Genomic DNA, 22425 nt, shown 5'->3' with positions numbered 1-22425 from the left:
GCTAATTTTTGTATTTTTAGTAGAAACAGAGTTTCACCATGTTGGCCAGGCTGGTCTCAAACTCCTGACCTCAGGTGATCTGCCTACCTCGGCCTCCCAAAGTGCTGGGATTACAGGTGTGAGCCACTGTGCTGGTCAGCGTGCCTGACTTTTAAAATTTTTTTGTAGAGATGAGGTCTCACTATGCTACCCCAACTGGTATTGAACTCTTTACCTCAAGCAGTTCTCCTACCTCAGCCTCCCAAAGTGCTGGGATTGTAAGTGAGCCACCACATCTGGCTTGGGGGCATGATTTTTGACTGTTCTATTTACAGCTATATGTTCAGCACCTAGAACTACACCTGGCACATAGTAGGTGCTCAATAAAGATTCATTGAATGAATAATTGATGCCTATTTCAGAGAAGGGACAGACAGGTTCGTGTAGCTGGATCAGTGACAATGAGAATGTTGTCAACAACAATGTTGGTAGCAAGGAGTACCTGGCGGGCCTGGTCCTCAGAGTTCTCAAAATTATGCCACATGGGTGACACTTCCCTCTTCTTTTTTTTTTCCTCTCGAGAACACTGATTAAATGCCCACTATGTGTCAAGCACCCAAGTTAGGTCTGGGCCATGCCCAAAGGTCCTGCCCATGGCAGGATTGGCCACAATCCTTACTTGCAGAATAAAGGTGATGTCATCAGTCATGATGGGAACATCTACTCTTAGATTCCACGCAGGGAGGTGCTGGTCTTTGTGCCTCTGCAGAGCTCCACCCAGAACAGAAAAGGGTGGGGCACGCCTGCCACTACCACACGGCCCCTTCCAGCCTCAGACCCCTGCCTGAACTGGCAGAAAATGGGCAACTCTGCCAACTCTCCGTAGGCAGTCATAGAGAACAATTACAAATGCCACATCAGGGGGCCACAGACAGATAATGGGTTATGTCAGGGATGGCAGTTTTATCTGTTTTGTCTTTAATGACAATAGTGTAAAAATACTAAACATTAAAAAAAAAAAAACACTCAGTATCTCACCACTGTGTTTTTAAAATACAAAAAAACCATTCAGCAGACGGTGAGAGTGTGTATTCCGGGTAAGCACAGGTGGGCATGAACTGGGGACAGAGGTGAGTCCTGAGGACATACAACTGGATGGAACAGCTGTGCATGTGAGCCTGGTTCTTGCTTGTGCTGACCTGACCCATTTTTCTGTTTTTCCATTTTTTTTTTCCAGGCTTTCTCCATATTTACGTGCTTGTAACTCTGGCATGACCTTTGCTCCAGTCTCTACCAGAGGGCGGCACCTGGATTGAGGTGGAAAAGCCCTGTTTTCCAGCCATGACCCAGGGAGCAAGCACCGACTCCTCAGGGGAACAGGAGACTTGCCAACTAGGACCCTGGGAGCCTCCATGTTGGCAGTGCCCTGTGTCGTCTCGGGTTCACCAGCAAATCCTCGGGGGAAAGCAGGGCTGGAGGGCGAGGAAACCCAGGAGAGTTCCTAGCTCAGAATCCCTCTCTGAGGCTCCCGATACAGATGCCCAGGCCTCACACCCAGAGACTCTGAGTATTTTTGTTTATCATATGTAAAAGACTAGTGTATTTTTGTTTAAGTCTCACAGGTAAACAAGTTCTCTCGTACTTTGTCAAGGGAAATGTAATCTGTGCAATTTGGCAGTAACTATCAGAATTTTAAAAGCGTATGCCCTTTGACCTAGTAATTTCACTTCTAAGAATTTCCCCTGCAGAGGTGTGTATATCGTGTATGAAATGAAGAGCTATGAAAACAGCCAACGCCGCAGTGTTTATAATAGCAAAGACCGGACACAACGCACATGTCTAAAGGTTCTGATGTTTAAAACTGTAGTATATCTGTACAATGAGCACTCCACATCCTTTAAGAACGAGGAAGGGCTGTGTGAACTGAAATGGAACTATCTCTAAGATGTATTAAGTTAAAAAAATCCAAGAGTAGCACAGTGTGTGGGGTATGCCATCCTTTGTATGATAAAAGGTCGTATATCTGCCATCTCAAATGAGGAACAGTGGTTGCCTCTGGGAAGGGAACTGGATGGCTAGGAATGCGGTAGGCAAGAGGTTTGCTTTTCAGAACATTTTATACCATTTAAGTTTTGTCACAAGGGCGCCTGTATTGACTTAAAAGATAAAAAATGAAAAGGAAAGGCTCTGCTCGTGATTCTGATGCTCACAAAGATTAAGAACCAATGCGAATGAGGAACTCATGAAACCACCCAGGAGACAGCGAACATGTCTCTTCAAATATCAAAAACCATTCAGCAGAGGCTGAGAACACGTGCCTGGGGTAAGCATGGGTGGGCATGAGCTGGGGACAGAGATGATTCCCAGGGACATACAACTAAACCCCAAAGACGACAGTAGCTTTTCTTTCTGGCCTTTTTTTTTTTTTTTTTTGAGACAAGGTTTTGTTGCCCAGTGGCACAATCACAGTTCACTGCCACCTTGCCCCGCTGGGATCAGGTATTCCTCCCACCTTAGCCTCCCATGTTGCTGGGACCACAGGCACGCACCACCACGCCTGGTTAATTTTTTGTTTTTTGTAGTGACGGAGTCTCGCCATGTTGCCCAGGCTGGTCTCGAACTCCTGGACTCAAGCAATCCTTCTGCCTCGGCCTTCCAAAGTGCTGAGATTACAGGCGTGAGCCACTGCACCCAGCCTGACAGGAGCTTTTCATCTCTGGACTCTCATCACCATTTGGACCGTGAGCTGTGGTTCTGGCTTTTGGATCGGACGGGCATCTTTCCTCACATCTGTCAGTTTCTCTCTCCAGGTCCCTCGCTCTGTCTTCCTTTTTGCCTCCTCGGGCTTGAGACCTTTCTCTGGGCTCCTCTACTCTGCCCCGAGCTGCCTAGTTTTGCGAATAATATCACATCCAGATGTCAGCAGCCCTGACGTCCATGTGACAATGCTCCCTTGGTGTCCCAGTGACAGATTTTCCCATGCTTCACCTTCTCTCTTTTTTTATTTTTCTGTACACAGCTCTCAGTCAACCCCCCTGAGCTGCCTCCAACTCTTCTCTCATGTCTGTTTCTAGTGATCTTTTCCTCTTCTAGCACAATCTTCCTTAACTTACTAGTTTTTTGAATCAGAGCCTCTTAGTCTTCACAACGCTACCTTCCTGATCTCACAGTTCATCAAAAAGCTTTTCCCCCATCATGCCTGCCTCCCTTTCTTCAGGTCCATTAGACTCCACCGTGGCCTGTGTGGGAAGCAAGTCTCTCCCAGGGCATACATGAACAGACCTCATGCCCACATCCACAGTGAACTGTGGCTTCTGCCTTCCAGATGGGCTTACCCGAAATCAACACACATTCCTAGGATGTGGGAAAGTATGCAATACTTAAATGCAAAGGCTCTGGGTTCAGACTCCTAGGGTTAAATTCTCCCTGTGCCAGCTAGCTGCATGGTTAGATTTGTGATCCTGACAAAGTTTTCTGACGTCTCTGGGCCTCACTTTTCTCATCTGCAAAATAGGGAAAAGAGCGACACTTCTCCTTAGGGGTGTGATGAGGATAAAGAGTAGATGTAAATAAAGTGTTGAATGTAGAGCCTGGCCCATTTCAAGCTTTCAAAAAGCAATGGCCATTTTGTTATTTTTAATGCAGCTACAACTGCAGTTATTATCTGGCTTTGGAGCTCTCTTTTTAAAGACAGTATTCCCTGGCGCTAATACACCCAGGTGCTAATACTATTCTTTGAAGCTGATGTATAGAGACCATATCTTTTTAACAAACGTGTATACATGAGTCATTTCCGGCACATTTGATACATATCATCTCCTTTGGTCCTTAAAACACGCCTAGGCCATAAGTAGGGTAAGTGTTACCACTTTGCCATTCCTGTTTTACAGAGGCTTAGACACATTGACAAGCTTTTCCATAGTCACTTAACAAGTGATGGGTGAAGCCAAATCAAGCCTTTAGATCTCCAAGCTCTTTCCATTAAACCATATAAATCAGGGCTTGGCAAACTTTTTCTGCAAAGGGGACAGATAATAAATAGTTTACGCCTTATGGGCCACATGCTGTGTCTGTTTCATATTCTGCTCCTTTTTTATTTATTTATTTATTTTTAAGAAAAAACACCCTTTAAACATATAAAAACCATTCTGAGCAAAAGGCTGGTGCTAAAAACAGGTCATGGTAACCATTGGCTCTAGGGTTGCAGTTTACTGTTGATATAGATTGTATGCTGATAAGCCAGAATACAAACCTAATGAAACTGATATACTTAAGAAACTTTACTCTTTGTTAGCAATCATTGCTAGTATTTATTGAATGGTTACTATGTGGGAAATGCTGTTCCAAGTGTGATAGATGTATTAATTTACTTAATCCTCACACCCACTCTAATTTCATAGGTACTATTGTCAGACTTATTTTACAGACCGGGAAAGGGAAAAGCGAGGTATAGAGAAGGTAAGTAACTTTTCCAAGGTCACATGGCTATTACGTAGCAGAGCTGTGATTCAAATCTAAGTGGTTTGGCACTAGAGCCTGTGCACTTAACTGCTTGCATCTCGGTTGGGAGCACTAACTGGTTCAGCTATTGGGAGGGAAAAAAGAGGATAGGGAAGCCACTCACATAACCCCTAGCCGATTCTGGAATAAATATGCTTCAGAGCCATTCACCTTGAAGCTGAGGAGGCATGGAAGGGGGCCACCTGTGTTCTGTACAGCATCACCAGGTTGGAAATCTGCCATGGCTTTCCTTCACGCCATTACAATAGAGGATACAGATGAGACTGCAGCGGCATCTTGATTTGAGAAAAGCATTTGATTGGATCTCATTAAATTTTAATCATAAACTGAATTCAAAATAAATTGAAAATGGGTTGACAGAGCACCAACAAAGGGTGATGATAAATGGTGATGCATCCAGAGAGGAGCTATCTTCCAGGGGACAACTCTAAGGCAAGGACGGATGGGATTTAATGAAGGTGTTATGTCCCCACAAGAAGACAAATAGCACAGCAAGGAACACAGGAAGGGCAGGAGTGAGCAGCCTGAGTAATTAATAAACCATATTAACAGCTCTTCCATAATCAGGCCTTGGTGATCACAACTGCTTGGATTTTTTCTTAAGGTTTTTTTGAGTCAGGAATAGGTTTGAAGAGTCCTAGAGACGCACAGCATGAATATTTCAGGTGGACATTAAAAAGAAATCTATAAATTTACAGCTGGGAGGATCCTGAGATCGACTTTGGATCAGAAACTTTCAATTACAAGATTCCCAAGGCCGTACTTCATTCCCCCGAGAGTAATCTTTTTTTTTTTTTTTTTTTTTTTTTTTGAGACGGAGTCTCGCTCTGTCGCCCGGGCTGGAGTGCAGTGGCCGGATCTCAGCTCATTGCAAGCTCCACCTCCCGGGTTTACGCCATTCTCCTGCCTCAGCCTCCCGAGTAGCTGGGACTACAGGCGCCAGCCACCTCGCCCGGCCAACTTTTTGTATTTTTTAGTAGAGACGGGGTTTCACCGTGTTAGCCAGGATGGTCTCGAACTCCTGACCTCGTGATCCGCCCGTCTCGGCCTCCCAAAGTGCTGGGATTACAGGCTTGAGCCACCGCGCCCGGCCGAGAGTAATCTTTTTAATAAATGTCCAAAAGTCATGGATTATAAAAAAAATACATTTAAACTCATTAATGTCCTTTGTTTACTGCCCAAATGCATGCAAACTTTCATAACGCTGTTTTGTTGAGTGGAAGGTTGGTTTTGAGTGAACTGTTTGGCTCAGATTCAAACTCCAGTGAACAAATACTTCCAAGTTTACTTGCAGAATTTCCCAGACAGAGAAGTTCTTCCACTGGGCTTGCCAGAGGACTTGCAACAGTGGTGAGTCCTGGAAGGAAGGGAACATTTACTGGCCCTTGGACATAACCCAGCACAGTAAGACTCACATCAGGCTGAAGGCAGTGCAGTGTGAACCGACCTAATTTGAGGAAGTTTGCTCTGGGACTCCTCTGAGCTACTAAATGAGGAGGAGAAGGACTAATGGGAACACACTGACTTCATCACATCGGAAGTTATAATAAACATTTACAGAACAACCTCAAACCAGTCCATGTTTTTTGTTTGTTTGTTTTTTGTTTTGTTTTGTTTTGTTTTGTTGTTGTCATTGTTTTGGTTTTTGTTTTTTTGTTTCTTCAGATAAGATGGTTTCTCTAAGCACACGTGTGATCCCAAATTCAGCCCCAGCCACGGAGTGAAGGAGAGGAAGGGGCAGAAAGGAAAAATCAAGAGAGGAAGAGGAAGGGAAAGAAAGGAAGGAAGGAGAATGGAAGAGAAGTAAGGAAAGTGGGGAAATGCTGAAGGATTTTTTTGTATTTGCCTTTTATTGGTGTAGGAGAGACACTTAATTAACTTGTAATTTGTATGTAGTGCTGGGTATGAGAAGGGGCAGCTGGAAGGGAAGGGAAAGAATGAATATAGGTAAAAGGCAAGAGGATCATAGGGTAAGCTGGGAGGCCAGGAAGAGTTTGGACAGACAGCTCAGAGTAGGAAGAAAGTTAAGAGCTGGGAGGGAGACCTGTTGACTCTGGGAAGGGGAAAGGGAAAAAACATTGACATCCTGACTGCAGGGAAACAATGAGGCAGCGGAGACAAGTATTCCTCATTGCTGAGGGAGCTGCCAAGACCCCAGGCAGCCTCACTCTGTGGGGTGCGAGGAGAGGGGCACAGGCTGGGAACTTCGGTCAGTCCTGGCCCTCCGCGTGAGTTCAGCTGCCTTATCAGGGAGCCAAGCCAAACCAGCACAGACCTAAGGATCACCCGATGGATGGAAGCCCACCCTTCTTCAGCCAGTCTACAACTTCTGGTGTCCGGGAAAGTCTGTGCACACACAAGGTGTGCACACACAGCTGCAGAGTGAGCTTAGTCACGGCCAAGCACATGTGTGCTCCCAGGAGGCCTGCTGGACACAGGAGGCAAAGACTGTCAGTGGGAGAAAGGACAGCCTGGGTTTCATGAACTAAAAATATCTTGGTGACAACGCATTCGGAAGAAACAGGAGAGGCCCAGGGGGGCGGCTTCTTTGTTCCAATCCTCAGACACTTTCTCACGGAAAAATCCTTCAGACGGCAGGATTGTTTTGATAAGGAAATGTGATCAAACATTAGGGGTCATTTCGTCGGATCTGAAAGGAATTTAAAGTTGAATGTGCCTCATCTGTGTTCTCTTTTTTTCCTGCAGCAGTTGCCTGCAATTCATATATGTTTTTAGAAGCTCATCTAAAATTGCCTGCAGCAGAAAAATGATTTGAATTCAGGATATTCCTGAGATTTCCATTCTGCAATGTGTAAAACATAGATTTAATTTAGACAAACTACCCCACCATAATCTTTCTGAATGCCTATTGGAAGAATGCCTGCAAATATGACTGTCTTCTCCTCTTCTTTTTATTTTCAGAGCATTTGAAAGGCACTAACTCCTTAATCCCGGGAGAAGCAGGCTTTAACATTTCCTGTCTCTACACCCTCCAAACACGAGTAACCCTGAGTTAAGAACCTTTCTATCCGACATGTTGGTACATTACCCAGACCTCACTCCTGTTTAGCTCTCCCCACGCAATGAACAGAGCAGAGTAACTACATTATCCATCTTTTGATGCTCCGTCAGGGAGTGCCTGGTAGCTGCAGCAGCAGATTACAAATGACTGTGGTGTGTTAAGGATTAGAGCGAGGCTGGCAAGTGCACAACAGTTAGCCTGCTTTCAGATAATGGTGCATCATTGTTTGAAAATAAAATCAGGAACTTATTGCAGGTGAACTATCTTGAAATTCCTGTCCTTTCATCCCAGGGGAATAGAGAGAAATGCCTAAAAACATGACATGGACTACACCAGGACATCCCACAAAAACAGATTAGCAATACCAAAAGCTCTGCACCGGCCCATCCTGGTCAGCTAGGGCCTATTTGAATTGTATTGATGGCAAGTAATTCCCAAAAAGAAACAATAACTTCTTTTTTTTAAGTCACGGTCTGGAAAAAGTTAAGGAGTCTGTGTATCCGCCATCTAATAATGTCTCTGATCACAGTCATCACCCTTACATGGTATTAGGATGTGTTTCACAGTTTCCCTTCCCCTCCCATTAAAGGCCCCACACACAGTGACTGGTCCAGCTGAGAGTGGTTTCCAGGTCCAGCTACAGCAGTAACTCTGGCTTCTGGAGCTGGGCTTGTCTGCCAGTTCTCTGGCCTGCCTTGACTCTGCTGGGAATAGCACAGACTATCCTTCCTGGGTAACCCAAATGGGACATGAACTAATTCGAGAAACTCCCTGTTTTCTCCTATTGGCTAGAGCCAATAATAAGGCCTCAATTCCAGGCAGCCCTCCGGCAGAGACACGTGTCCCCCAGCCTCTCCCGGCCTTTCACCCTGACTGCTGCTTTACCTTTTGCCTTGAGAGCAGACGAGTGAAACAGAAATCAAAGCAGTTGACATGGAAGCGGGGTGCTACTAGGCATTTGGTAGCATGCTGAATTCTGGGGGTTAGAAAAATATCAGGAAAAAAAGTCCTTTCCTCAAGGGGGTAACCAACTGGTAGTGGGAGGTAAAATTAAAATATGTGAATAATCGGTAAACAAAACAAGTCTTGAACACCACCCACTACCACCGCCCCTCTGGGACTATCCTGGCTTTGTTTTATAAGGGAATTTGACACACTTGTGTTAGATCACCACCCCCCATCAATTTACTGATGAAGAAATCCAGGCTTTGTGGAGTCAGAGTGAATTGCCTAAGTCATGGAACCACAAGAAGTGAAGAACTTGAAGCCAAGTTTCTTGTCCTTTAAAAAAAAATTGGCCTCTTATTCTCCTGTTCCTTACAAAAAAAAAAAAAGGCCCCCTATTCTAAGATAGTATCTTGAACTGGAAAGTCACAAGAAGCTTGATTAGCTTCTAAGATCAAGTCCTGGCATTTCTCCCCCTTGTTCCCAAAGGCTCCGTCCAGCGCCAGCCTGGGAGGGCTGGAGGGCGGCTGCGGAGAGGGGCCGGGAGGCGGCTCAGAGCCAGCACAGAGCTCAGCAGAACTTCCTGGCCCAAGAATGCGCTGTTGATTTTCTTTTTCCCCTGCACGAAACAGGGATCGAGAAAACTCTGCCACTGACGTGTTCTGGGGCTGAAAGCCAATTACTTAATCTTTGCCATCCCTGGCTGTCTCCTTGGAGAAATGGGGCCTGAATTCTTGATAGAAACGTGTGGGGACACTAAGTACCCAAACGAATGGTTTCCAGGCAGCTCCGAGCTGTCCCCGTGTGCGAGCCTCCTCTCCTCAACGGGTTAACTCGGCGGGGCTCGCTGGCCTGAAATACTAAACCAGCAAACGCATCCTTGCAGCACAAACTTCACTGTCATTTTCTCAGCTAAGATGGTCTCTGTGCGAACAAGTTAAAGGAGGGGAGAGGAAGACAGAGGAAAGTAGAGGCAGAACGTTTCAGTAAAGGAGGAACAGCGTGCTTTGGAAATAGGTCAGAGGTGAAGAAATAAGACCAGGCAAGTGGTAACTCCGAGTAACTTACCTTACAACCACCACGGACAGACAGACCGGGCCCGGAGAGTGGTCGGCTCTCGGCGGCTTCTCGTCTCTCTCCACCTTGGGTCGCCCTGGGCCTCCCTCCGCCCTCTCCCGGCCCAGGTAAGTAGAAGAACAGGCTCTGAAGCAGGAAGTGGAAGCTGTATGCAAATTTCTACGGAGCCTAGGAAGCCTCTGCTCAAAATCTCCCCGTGGGCAGTGAATCAACGGCTGAGGAGTCACTATTTCTTACAACAGAAACCTCCTTCATTCATGAGAAAGGGCCAGTGACCAATTAGGCGGCATTTTTGTTTTCGCCACCCAGCTAAGAAGCTGCCCAGGAGTGGGCCGAACCTCAGTGTGTGTAGTCGCAGTGCCCTCGCCTGGGAGGGTATCTCCGGGAGGACATTGAACTTGAGGGCTAAGAATGACTAATCATTAGCAGCATCAAAGAGGGGATTGGGGGCAGATAATGGGGAGGAAGAGGGAGCGGAGCTTCTTGCATCTCCTCTAACTACTTAAAACATCAGTAGTTGCTGCCTATAACCACTGAGGGGGGGCTCACTGACCATGCCCCTGGACACACGTGTACACACAGGCCACCCTATTGTCAGGCACAAAAAAAGTGGTTAATGTTAAGAACACACACACACATACATACACATGCACACATGCACTCTAACCTCCTCTGGCTGCATTTTCCTGACCTCCAGTTTATTTTCTCCCCTTCCCTTCCCGTTGTTTAATCAGTAGCCTGCAGAATTTATTGCATGAAGGAGCGCTGCAGGCAGGATGATACCCAGCGATGTGAAGAAAGAGAGAGAGAGAGAGAGAAGGCACAACTGCCTTTCCGGGCAGCAGGGGGTGATGGGAGCGGTGTTAGCTGGAGCTCTGGAGTCAGGAGGACCTGGGTACGAACTCAGCCATGTCACTGGCCAGCTGGGCGCCCTGGGCAGGCACAGCATGCTCCTGGTGCTGGACTTGTCTGCCTGTTGAAGGGATCCAAATGTCAGTCCACTCAGCCGGCTATCTCTCTACTCTGGGGACAGGCCCCAGAGCATCCCTGTTCAGACTGTACCAGGTTCTGCTCAAGCAGGATACAGGAAGCAGGTTGCTCAACATTCCACAAGCAGAGAAAATGCAGCTTGTTGTTAACACAGTATACACAGGTTGTTTGCATTTTGGTATAGCCTTACAACAGAATATGATGCAGCTGTTAAAAATCATCAATATGTATTATCTGAGCCACTAACATGAAAAAGTGACTCTGAGATATTATTTAATGAAAACTATTATCTTATTTTTTGCTAATATATGTGACATACACACACACACATAGATATGTATATCGATTTTTTTAAGAGACAGGGTCTCAGTCTGTTTGCCCAGGCTGGAGTGCAGTGGTGCAATCATAGCTCACTGCAGCATTGACCTCCTGGGCTCAAACAATCCTCCTGCCTCAGTCTCCTGGGTAGCTGGGACTACAGGTGCACACCGCCACACCTGGCTAATTTTTAAATTTTTTCTAGAGACAGTGTCTCACTGTGTTGCTGAGGTTGGTCTTGAACTCCTGGTCTCAAGGGATCCTCCCACCTCAGCCTCCCAAAGTGCTGGGATTACAGGTGTGCATCATTGCACCCAGCCCAACATACAGATTTGTGTTTGCTCACCACTGGGCCCCAGGGGACCTAGCACACTGCCCTGCCTAGACCATTGTAGGCAATCACTGTGTATCTGTTCACTGACCAAGTTAGGAACATCTGGAAAGATGTACGCCAAACTGTTTAGTGGTGCTCACTTCAAGGGAATGCAATTGAGGAAAATAAGTGAGGATGGAAGGCTTTATGATATATACATATGGACTATTTGATTCCTTTTTTCACAATAACATATAGGACTTTTTCATTTAAAAGAATGAAGCTGTTTTTAAAAATGTATTACCTTGGCTTTGAAGTTTCTGCTTCAAAATTATCATTAGAGTCATCTTTTGGAGAGTAGGAAAAAATAACATTTTCTGTGGTCCAGTTGGTACCAGGATACTTTGAAAGAGCTACTGGAGTTAGGAAATGGGAACAGAAAAGCAAAGAATGGCAAGGGGAGGAGCCAGGAGGGAGAGCAAGGGGAGCGGGAGTGGAAATATTTTTCATTTCTCTTTGTTGTCCTTAAATGGATTGGGAAAGGCCTGAAGATGCTCTGCCGAGTACCACCTCTGAAATACAGCCTGCCAGGCAGAACGAAGGGAAACTTTTCTCCAGTTCTCCACCAGCTATTTTCCTGGGTGTGCGACCTGAGGGCCCTGTAGGAAGAACACCAGGTGCTGAAGTGCTGCTTTTCGTTGCTGTTGGCTGGGCCTTCCTCTTGTCTACTTTTTTTTTTTTTTTTTTTGAGACAGTCTCACTTTGTCACCCAGGCTGGAGTGCAGTGGCACGATCACTGCAACCTCTGCCTCCTAGGTTCAAGCAATTCTCCCACCTCAGCCTCCCCAATAGCTGGGATTACAGGCGCCCACCACCACCCCCAGCTAATTTTCTGTATTTTAAGTAGAGACAGGGTTTCACCATGTTAGCCAGGCTGATCTCTAACTCCTGACCTCAGGTGATCCACTCACCTCCTGTCTAAATTTATCATGAGCAGAAAGGCAGGCACTTCAGGGAATGAGTTCATGGCTCCCTCCTAGAAGCCTCTGCTGGGGCCCCAGGCCAAAAAGCAGCCTGAGGATGGACACTGTTTAGAGAAGGTGTCCTGGACAGGAGAAACCTCCTCTGAACCTGCCGGAGGCAGTTACGGTGAAATACAGGTGACCCAGGTGAACACATACAGCTTTTGAGTTGCCGTCACAGGAGAGCAACTCTTCACTAAGGACCCACCCTACACTCCCTCTGAGCACATCTCATCCTCCAAACAGTCCTGTGAAGTGTGTTTACTGTCATTCCCACTTTACCTTTGAGGACTCTGAAGCTCAGAGATACTGAGTAACTTCTGCAAGGTCACACAGCTCATCCGTGGAGGAGTCAAGCCCAGAGCAGTCTCCCTTCCAGGTGGATGTTATTACTGCCCCCTCCCTGCGCCCCGCCACAGCCCCCCAACCCCTACCCTCCTTTGCCCTGTTGCCGTCTGTTCTTCCTACATGCTTGGGTGGAAACACAGGTAACTTGCTTTCTTTGCACAACTCTTGACAACTCTCAAGAAGGGAAAAAAAGGTGTAGACAACAAAAGGATGGGGTTGTGACTGTGCCACAGCCTGGTGCTGTGTTTATATGGTAAGGGTTGCTGTACAGATCATAAATAGAATAGTCAAGATGTGGGTCAGCCTTCTCCATGCTGTTAGAAATCTAGAAGGGGAGCATGTGTGTTTGCCAGGTCCTAGAGTTTGCTCAGTGAATTCATCAGGGTTCTGCAGAGAGAGAATCAATAGGATTACCTCCGTGATTATGGAGGCCGAGAAGTACTGTGACAGGCTGTCTGTGAGCCAGATACCCCAGGATGCTGGTAGCATGGCTTAATCCCAGTCTGAAGGCCTCAGGACCAGGAGAGTTGATGGTGTAACTCTCAGGCCAAGGCCAAAGGCCTGAAAACCCAGGGGCCACTGGTGTAAATACTGGAGTCCAAAGGCTTGAGAGCCCGGAGTCCTTGTCCAATAACAGGAGAGGAAGAATATAACTCAGTTCCAGCAGACAGATTGACCCATTCACCTTTTCTCTGATTTTGTTCTCTCTGGACCCCCAGCAGATTGAATAGTATCCACTCACATTCAGTGTGGCTCTTCCCCACTTGGTCCACTCAGACTCGCATGCTAATCTCCTCTGGAAATACCCTCACAGGCACACCCAAAATGAATGCTTTACCAGGTTTCCAAACATTCCTTAATCCAGCCAAGTTAATACCTAACCATCACACTCAGTGTCATTGTCCATTCCAGCTGCTGTAACAGAATACCATAGACTGGGTGGCTTAAACAGCGCACATTTATTTCTCATAGTTCAGGAGGCTGGAAAGTCCAAGATCAAGGCACTGGAAAATCTGGTGTCTGGTGAAGTGTCACCTCCTGGTTCATAGTGGCCATCTTCTCATTGTGTCCTCACATGGTAGAAAAGGGGCTGAAGAGTTCTCTGAGGTCTCTTTTATAAGGACACTGATCTCATTCATGAGGTCTCCACCTCATGACTTAATTACCTCCCAAAAGCCCTACCTCCTGATACCATTGTATTGGGGGTTGGGTTTTCAATATGTGAATTTTGGGGGGATAAAACATTCAGTCTGTAATACTTAGTGTATTAGTTCGTTTTCACACTGCTGATAAAGATATACCCAGCATCGGGTAATTTATAGAGTGAAAAGAGCTTAATGAACTTACAGTTCCGTGAGGCTGGGGAGGCCTCACAATCATGGCAGAAGGCGAGGAGCAAATCACATCTTACGTGCATGGCAACTGGCAAAGAGAGGGCTTGTGCAGGGAAACTCCCCTTTTTAAAACCATCAGATCTCATGAGACTTATTCACTGTCATGAGAACAGCATGGGAAAAACCTGCCTCCATGATTCAGTAATTTCCCACCAGGTCCCTTCCACAACACGTGAAAATTCAAGATGAGATTTGGGTGGGGACACAGCCAAACCATATCACTTAGTATTTTTTAAAAAGGCATAAGAAGATAGAGAATATCTTATCCCACTCCCATAAACAAAACCGACCAAACCATTTGGATCTAATGCTTAGAAACTCTATTCTATAGCATTAATATATGGAAAGAAATGAAAAGGGAAAGGATTCATTCCTTGGACAAACCTTGATTTTACATTTTTAAAAACTATAATTTCAAGCACTAACAAGGCAGAGTGAAACTATGACATTTCATGTGGAAGAGAAGACAATTACCATCGTGTTCTTTCCTGAGAAGGGCCCTTGTCCAAAGGGTCCCGTGTGCTCAAATACCAACAGGCAAACTCTCCCCACAGCCCTTCAGTGGACAGTCACTGCTAGGGTCTGAATGTCTGTGTCCCCCCAAAATCTATGTTGAAAACCCTATCTGCAACGTGATGGTATTAAGACATGGGGCCTGTAGGAGGTGATTAGGTCACGAGGGTGGAGCCCTCAGGCATGGGATTAGTGCCCTTTAAAACAGTCCCAAGGGAGCCTCCTGGCCCCTTCTACCATGTGAGGACACATGGAAGGCACCATCTGTAAGGAACAGGCCCTCACCAGACACCAGATCTGCTAGCACCTTGATCTTGGACTTCCCAACCTCCAGAACCGTGAGCACTACATTTCTGTTGTTTATAAATTACTTGTTTAAAGTATTTTGTTATAGCAACCAGAACAGACTGAGATAGCCACAAAGGAGTTGCTGCTGGGGCAGAGACAGGAAGAGAAGAAATGCTCAGGCTCCCAGTGTTGGGTCCTCCACACCAGACCCACTCTTGTCCCACAGACTGCAGTGAGTACCTGCCTTATTCCAGGCATGTGCTTAGTGTTAGGCAGGTAAATGGAAAGATTCTCAACATGTCTCTTTCAGAAGCAAAAACTGGTGATGCAAGCAGTTCCAAACTGGCCGCTAGACAAAGCTAGAGAATCCACCAGTTGCTTCTGTTCCACTGCTTTTGTGGGTTGCTTCCAGTCCGGAGAGGCTGCCCTGCAGGGCCCTGAAAGATACCAGAACTGACCGCCACCCTCCTCCTTCATCTCCTGCTGAGCCCCTGGACCCTGCTCTGCTTTCCTAGTGACCCTTCCCTTTGGGTGAGCTCCTCTTTGGAACGGGGTCTTGTTCTGTCATCAGATTCAGTCACGGGACCTTCTGAATAGAAGTCCTGATAGCATGGAGTCTCAAAATGGATGAGTTAGTTCTCAATTTGTTTTCTCTGTCCAAGAGGTTCCTTGACTCCAGTACAAATTTATCTATCTATCTATCTATCTATCTATTTATTTATTTTGAGACAGAGTCTCGCTCTGTAGCCAAGGCTGGAGTGCAGTGGCATGATCTTGGCTCGCTGCAACCACCACCTCCCGGGTTCAAGAGATCCTCCTGCCTCAGCATCCCGAGTAGCTGAGATACAGGCACCCGCTACCATGCCTGGCTAATTTTTGTATTTTTAGTAGAGATGGTGTTTTGCCATGGCTGGTCTTGAACTCCTGACCTCAGGTGATTCACCTGCCTTAGCCTCCCAAAGTGCTGGGAGTACAGATGTGAGCTACTGTGCCCAGCCCCCGGTACAAATTTATTAACCTCCTTCCCCTACTAAGGGGAATACTGGGGACAGCAGGCTTTGTCAACCCACAAAAGGTCCTGTTGAGCAATGGATGCCTGTTCACCTGACACTTGCATACTTACTCGGGGAGCACTCTCAGGTTTCAGGAAAAGTTCAAGACAATCTGTTCTGAGATGACTGACTCTCCCTGGTCACATGGTCAGAGACCCACGTGACTCTCCATGGGTCTGGACCCAAAGGTTTTGGCAACTTTTCTTGTTAAAAAGTGATTAGAGCCGGGCGCGGTGGCTCAAGCCTGTAATCCCAGCACTTTGGGAGGCCGAGACGGGCGGATCATGAGGTCAGGAGATCGAGACCATCCTGGCTAACACGGTGAAACCCCGTCTCTACTAAAAACTACAAAAAACTAGCCGGGCGACGTGGCGGCGCCTGTAGTCCCAGCTACCCGGGAGGCTGAGGCAGGAGAATGGCGGGAACCCGGGAGGTGGAGCTTGCAGTGAGCTGAGATCCGGCCACAGCACTCCAGCCTGGGTGACAGAGAGAGACTCTGTCTCAAAAAAAAAAAAAAAAACAAAAAGTGATTAGGTTCTCTACACTAGGCTCCCCGTGACTTCCAGCACAATAGAAGTAACTACGCTCCAGAGAGCACTTAGTGAGCGCCTGCAGGGTTCTGAGCACTTTGCATGCAGTCACTCGTTTACTGTTGACAACACCTCCATGAAGCAGGTACTATGAGATCAGCTACCTTTCACTGAGCATCTAATACGTGCAAGGTGATTTTCACCATCTGTATAATGAAGTGGAGAAATTTGCTCACCAGAATTCCAGAATTTCGCCTCAAAAATCAGGTGAAGAGGTGGGTCAGATGAGAGGGGGTGTTCGGAAAGGGATAAAGGGGCAATGACAACATAGCCTGGGGCCAGCAGAGGAGGGGAGAAGACACAGCAGTGTGGCAGTGACAGACTTTGTGGAACAGGGTGGCAGCAACAGTAGGAAGGACAGGGAGGAACTTTTAACATGCTTTGCTACGTGACCCATTACATTAATCCTTGTGCCCTTCAGGACAATCTATCATAAAGTTCGACATTCTTCTTCAAGTTTTCTGTAGTTGGGTTTACCCAGTATGACTTTTGGATGTGTCCATGGACAGCTTTATGTAGCTCTCATTTTAAAATTAGGATATTTAGTATTAAAAACCCCAGAAAATATCAAATGTTGGAAAGGATATGGAGAAACTGGCACACTTGTGCACCGTTGGTGGGAATGTAAAATGCTCCAGCTGCTACGGAAAACACAATGACAGTTCCTCAGAAATTAAAAACAGAATTACCATAGGATCCAACAATTTTGCTTCTGAATATACATGTATATATACACCCCAAAGAAACGAAAGCAGAGGCTCAAACAGCTCTCTGTACACCTATGTTCATAACAGCACTATTTGCAACAACTCAGAGGTAGAAACAATCCAAGTGTTTATCATCAGATGAATAGATACACAAAATGTGGTCCCAACATACAATGGAATATTATTCAGCCTTAAAAAGGAAGGAAGTTCTGACACATGCTACAACACAGATGAACCTTGACATTATGCTAAGTGAAATAAGTGACGAGGGACAAATACTGCATGATACGCTTATATGAGGTACCTAGAGTAGTCAAATTCACAGACAGAAAGTCAACGGTGGTTGCCAGGGGCTGGGGAGGAGGAAAATGGGGAGTTATTGTTCAGCAGGTACGGAGTTTCAGTTTGCAGGATGAAAAGATTCTGGAGATGGATTGTGGTGATGGTTATGCAACAGTGGGAATGTGCTTAATCCCACTGAATTGTACAACTTAAAATGGTTAAGATGGTAAATTTTCTGTGTATTTCATCACATTTAAAAAACAATCCCAAAGCAGCTGTGCAAGATACGTTTTACTACTCTTATTCCTCAGGTGAGGAAATCCAGGCACAGAGAAGTTGGGTGCCTTGCTAGGGCTACACAGCTGGGCATCAAATCAGGATCTGACTCCCTATGAAGGCCACGCCTCTCTCCCGCACCAGGCATCACAGGAGCCACCCAGGGAGCAATGGAGGCAGCGGCGCCAGGTGTCAGCTGATGCCACAGAGATTCATCTTGGGCGGGCCTAGCCTCTCCTTTCTGCGCATTTCTCTCTCTAGACTGCACTTCCTCCAACCCTGCATTTTCTAGTGTCCTTATTCCCTTCTCTGCCTTTCCCCATCAAAACATTCTCTCAGAGAAAAACCTGATCACTCATTTATACCTAAGTTACATGGTGTGAATTTAAATCAATGCACTGCCTTTCTGAGGGGTGCTTGCATGTTAAGCCTCATCACCCTTTATGAAATGAAAGGCTTTGTTTCATGTTAAAGGAATTTCAGGCATCAAGGAACAAGTGGGGAGAAATGGGAGGGTGATGGTGGCAGGTGGGGCAATGATAACCCAAGGAAAGGCATTAAATGGTGAAACTTTGGTCACACAGTTAGAAGGGAGATAGATTTTATAGACATGCTGATCTTTCAGAGCTCCACAAAGATGTGAGGGGTGGGTGTGTGGGAGATGCGAGGATGGACAGTTGATGCTCAGATCCTCCCTCTGAGCAAGCGCAGCTGCCTGATTTCCCGACTCCAGAACCATGTGCATCCTAGAAAAGAGAATCCAGGGCTTGATTTCTTCAGCGGATCACTTCTCTGACCGTTCTCAATGCCACCTCTCTGCACTGTGAAATCCCAGTCCCAAGCAGCTGGGTGTGGTAGCTGGAGCTCTCTGTCCATAGAATCTGAACAATGATTCCTTTAGTGTCAAGAATCCATTCCACACACTCACTGGCAGATTGTGCTGTACAGAACCTACGGCGAATCCTGTGGACGTTGATGCCTGTCTTCCAGGTGCTTACAGAGTAAGACTGAATGTGCCCAGGGAGTAGAAAAGACACCCTCCCAACAGCATTCAGGCTAAGCGCCTGTATCTGAATCAGGCTTCCTGGTCTGAGTTCCTCCTTCTATCTACTGCCAGCTGTGCGACCCAGGGAAGTTTCTTCATTTCTTTGCATCTCAGTTTCTTAATCTGTCTACTGGGGATAGTAATGTGTCTACTTCATGGGTAACCAAGGCTCCGCATGGACCACTTCTGGATGCCTCCTTTATGAGAAGAAAACGTCTCCTTCCCACCAGGGGGGTGTATCCTCTCCCCCAGCACACAGCATCGTGAGTGGGGACCAGAGTAGATTTTAGCCCCACCAAGTCTCCTGTACCTCCCTCAGCCAGGCACAAACTGCACAGCTGTACACAGCAGCCTGTGGGATAGTCATGAAGATTAGATAAAATGACCTCCGTGCTCCGTCCAGCATTTGGCTCAATAGATACCAGCTACTATAATAGTCAATATTAAATAAATGCATAGCTCAATTAGTATACCAAGAATCAGTTATCAGTCAATACTGTAGGGGATTGGGAGGCCGAGACGGGCGGATCACGAGGTCAGGAGATCGAGACCATCCTGGCTAACATGGTGAAACCCCGTCTCTACTAAAAAATACAAAAAACTAGCCGGGCGACGTGGCGGGCGCCTGTAGTCCCAGCTGCTTGGGAGGCTGAGGCAGGAGAATGGCATAAACCCAGGAGGCGGAGCTTGCAGTGAGCTGAGACCAGGCCACTGCACTCCTGCCTGGGCGGCAGAGCAAGACTCCGTCTCAAAAAAAAAAAAAAAAAAAAAATACTGTAGGGGAAAAAAACTCAACCAAATAGTAAAGAATATGAAAATACTCATATGGGCGGGGCACGGTGGCTCACGCCTGTAATCCCAGTGCTTTGGGAGGCCAAGGCAGGTGGATCACCTGAGGTCAGTAGTTCGAGACCAGCCTGGCCAACATGGCGAAACCCCATCTTTACTAAAAATACAAAAATCAGCCAGGTGAGGTGATGGGTGCCTGTAGTCCTAGCTACTCAGGAGGCTGAGGTAGGAGAATCGCTTGAACCCAGGAGGTGGTGGTTACAGTGAGCCAAGATCACACCACTGCACTCCAGCCTGGGTGACAGAGGAAGATTCTGTCAAAAAGAAAGAGAGAGAGAGAGAGAGACTCATATGTAGTAATGAGATGAATTTTTATGCTGACAATTGAATAAGGGAGTATTGTTGTATGGTAGAGAGTGTACTACAAATCAGAGACCCCAATCACACACGAGGATCCAGCTGAGAAGAAAACAAAGGCAGCAGCACGTACCTCCAGAGGGGCTGCCTGCTCTGCTCTGTGCTCTGCTCTGGGACAGACACAGCACTGCGCCTCTCCCACCACATGAAAGCTCCAGGATAAGTAGAGCTGTCCTTGTTCTCGAAGCCTGCTGCCTGGATACGCACACCTTCCTGGCAGGAGAAAAATTATGTATTCTATTAATTTAAAATATTTTCCCTTTCAGCTCTGCCTGGTTGGCAGAATGCATATAGAAGTAAGAGTAAACGGGGATAGCAATTCTGTCTATAGAAAATATGTTCTTAGAATTGCATCTTAAAAACAATTAAGCTGGCCGGGTGAGGTGGCTTGCACCTGTAATCCCAGCACTTTGGGAGCTGAGGCAGGTGGATTGCTTGAGCCCAGGAGTTCAATACCAGCCTGGCCAACATGGCAAAACCTCACGTCTACAAAAAAATCAGCCGGGCGCGGTGGCTCACGCCTGTAATCCCAGCACTTTGGGAGGCCGAGGTGGGCGAATCATGAGGTCAGGAGATCAAGACCATCCTGGCTAACACGGTGAAGCCCCGTCTCTATTAAAAATACAAAAAATTAGCCACGCGTGGTGGCAAGTACCTGTAGTCCCAGCTACTTGGGAGGCTGAGGCAGGAGAATGGTGTGAACCCAGGAGGCGGAGCTTGCAGTGAGCTGAGATCACGCCACTGCACTCCAGCCTGGGCGACAGAGTGAGACTCCGTCTCAAAAAACAAAAACAAAAACAAAAACAAAAAATACAAAAAATTAGCTGGGTGTGGTGACATACGCCTGTAGTCCCAACTACTCGACAGGCTGAGGTGGGAGGATCACCTGAGTCCGGGAGTTTGGGGCTACAGTGAGCCATGAGTGCACACTGCACTTCAGCCTGGGTAACAGAGTGAGACCCTGTCTCAAAACAACAGCAGGCTGGGCACGGTGGCTCATGCCTGTAATCCTAACACTTTGGGAGGCCGAGACAGGTGGATCACTTGAGCCCAGGAGTTTGAGACCAGCCTGGCCAACGTGGTGAAACCCCACAAAAAATACAAAAATTACCCAGGCGTGGTGGCGCATGTCTGTAATCCCAGCTACTCAGGAGGCTGAGGCCTAAGAATCACTTGAGCTCAGGAGGTAGCAGTTGTAGTGAGCCAAGATCATGCCACTGCACTCCAGCCTGGGTGACAGAGTGAGACTCTGTTTCAAAAAATAACAACAGCAGCAATAAAGCCAGGAAGTTTACTTGTGTGCGTGTGTGTGTGTGTGTGTGTGTGTGTGTGAAAGAGAGGAGAGAGACTGATTTTACTTGTAGGTTATGCAACACAAAAACGAAAACAAAAAACTCCCCAAACCCCACGACCCTCTCTTCCATAACAATTCTACCTTTTCTCTTCAGCTGTCCTGGCAGGGTAAGGGTTCTTCACCTTCCCCAGAGAATCTCAAGGAACTGGACCGAGTTTGTTGCAGTTCAGCCCAGTTGCGGTTGTGGGTATCTATAGCAGAGGCTGAGAGTTGAACCTTCATATTTATTCTCTCCTGCCATACTAATAGCATTTTTAGTTGGGTAAGTGGCTTCCTAGAATGAAGGCTCCATTACCCAGCCTTCCCTGTAGGGTAAGTATGGCCACGTGGCCAAGTTCTGATCAATGAGACATGAGAAGTGACGTGTGCAACTTTCAAGTCATGCCCTTCAAGCAAAGGGGCATGCCTTCCTCTTCTCCTTCCCCTTTCTTGCTGGCGCCAATGTAGACGTAATGGTGCTGGTGAGCTGTCAGGATCACGTGTTTGGGAATAATATTCCATTGTATGTATGGACCACATTTTGTGTATCTATTCATCTGTTGATAAACACTTGGATTTTTTCTACCTCTTGGTTATTGCAAATAATGCTGTTATATCCCAGAAATGATGGAGCAACAGGATAGAAGCCTGGGTCCCTGAAAACACCGAAACCCACATCCTAGGTATATCACATCACACAAAACTCCTATTTGACTCTGACTTGCTTGTCTTATTGGGATTTTCCCACTAAGACAACATCTCATCCCCTCCACTACCTCCCACTGTAGTTGGGAAATAGGTTTTTCTTGAAGATTGTGGGCATTTTTCTTACTAGTAATTTTGGGAAAAGCTTAACTACAGAAAAGATTTGAAGACAAAAACAGGCTTTGGACCAGAATGGGAGAGTAAAGGAAGTCACAGACTGGGACTCCCTGAAGATGGGCTGTTTCTAATTCGGGAGTAGACAGGCACAGGGGAGCCTGCTTCCGACTGGCATCCGGGGCTGATGAGGAGACTGAAGCCGAGACCCTGACGCCATGGAACTCTCTCTCTCTCTCACACACACACACACACACAGACACACACACAGACACACAGACACACACACAGACGCACACACACACACACACAGACACACACACAGACACACACACACAGACACACACACAGACACACAGACACACACAGACACACAGACACACAC

The 22425-nt window shown here is 46.8% G+C and overlaps 2 protein-coding genes across 2 annotated transcripts in view; one reads left to right on the top strand and one right to left on the bottom strand.

The window, feature by feature from the left end:
* LOC111547272 (keratin, type I cytoskeletal 9-like) overlaps positions 1–1679 on the top strand; it is a 114148-nt gene extending 112469 nt beyond the window's left edge. Inside the window, exon 3 of the mRNA XM_023218984.1 lies at positions 1217–1679. Within this exon, the coding sequence (XP_023074752.1) occupies positions 1217–1295 (79 nt within the window). The 3' untranslated portion in view covers positions 1296–1679. The remainder of the gene's footprint in view (positions 1–1216) is intronic.
* TRAF3IP2 (TRAF3 interacting protein 2) overlaps positions 1–9725 on the bottom strand; it is a 47167-nt gene extending 37442 nt beyond the window's left edge. Inside the window, exon 1 of the mRNA XM_023219061.1 lies at positions 9536–9725. The gene's annotated coding sequence lies outside the window, so the exon portion shown is untranslated. The remainder of the gene's footprint in view (positions 1–9535) is intronic.
* Between the last annotated feature and the right edge of the window lie 12700 nt (positions 9726–22425).

This window comes from Piliocolobus tephrosceles, chromosome 5 (assembly GCF_002776525.5).
Source record: "Piliocolobus tephrosceles isolate RC106 chromosome 5, ASM277652v3, whole genome shotgun sequence".
Classification (NCBI taxonomy): Eukaryota; Metazoa; Chordata; class Mammalia; order Primates; family Cercopithecidae; genus Piliocolobus; species Piliocolobus tephrosceles.
Note: the sequence above shows the minus strand (reverse complement) of the source record. Positions and strands in the feature narration are given on the sequence as shown.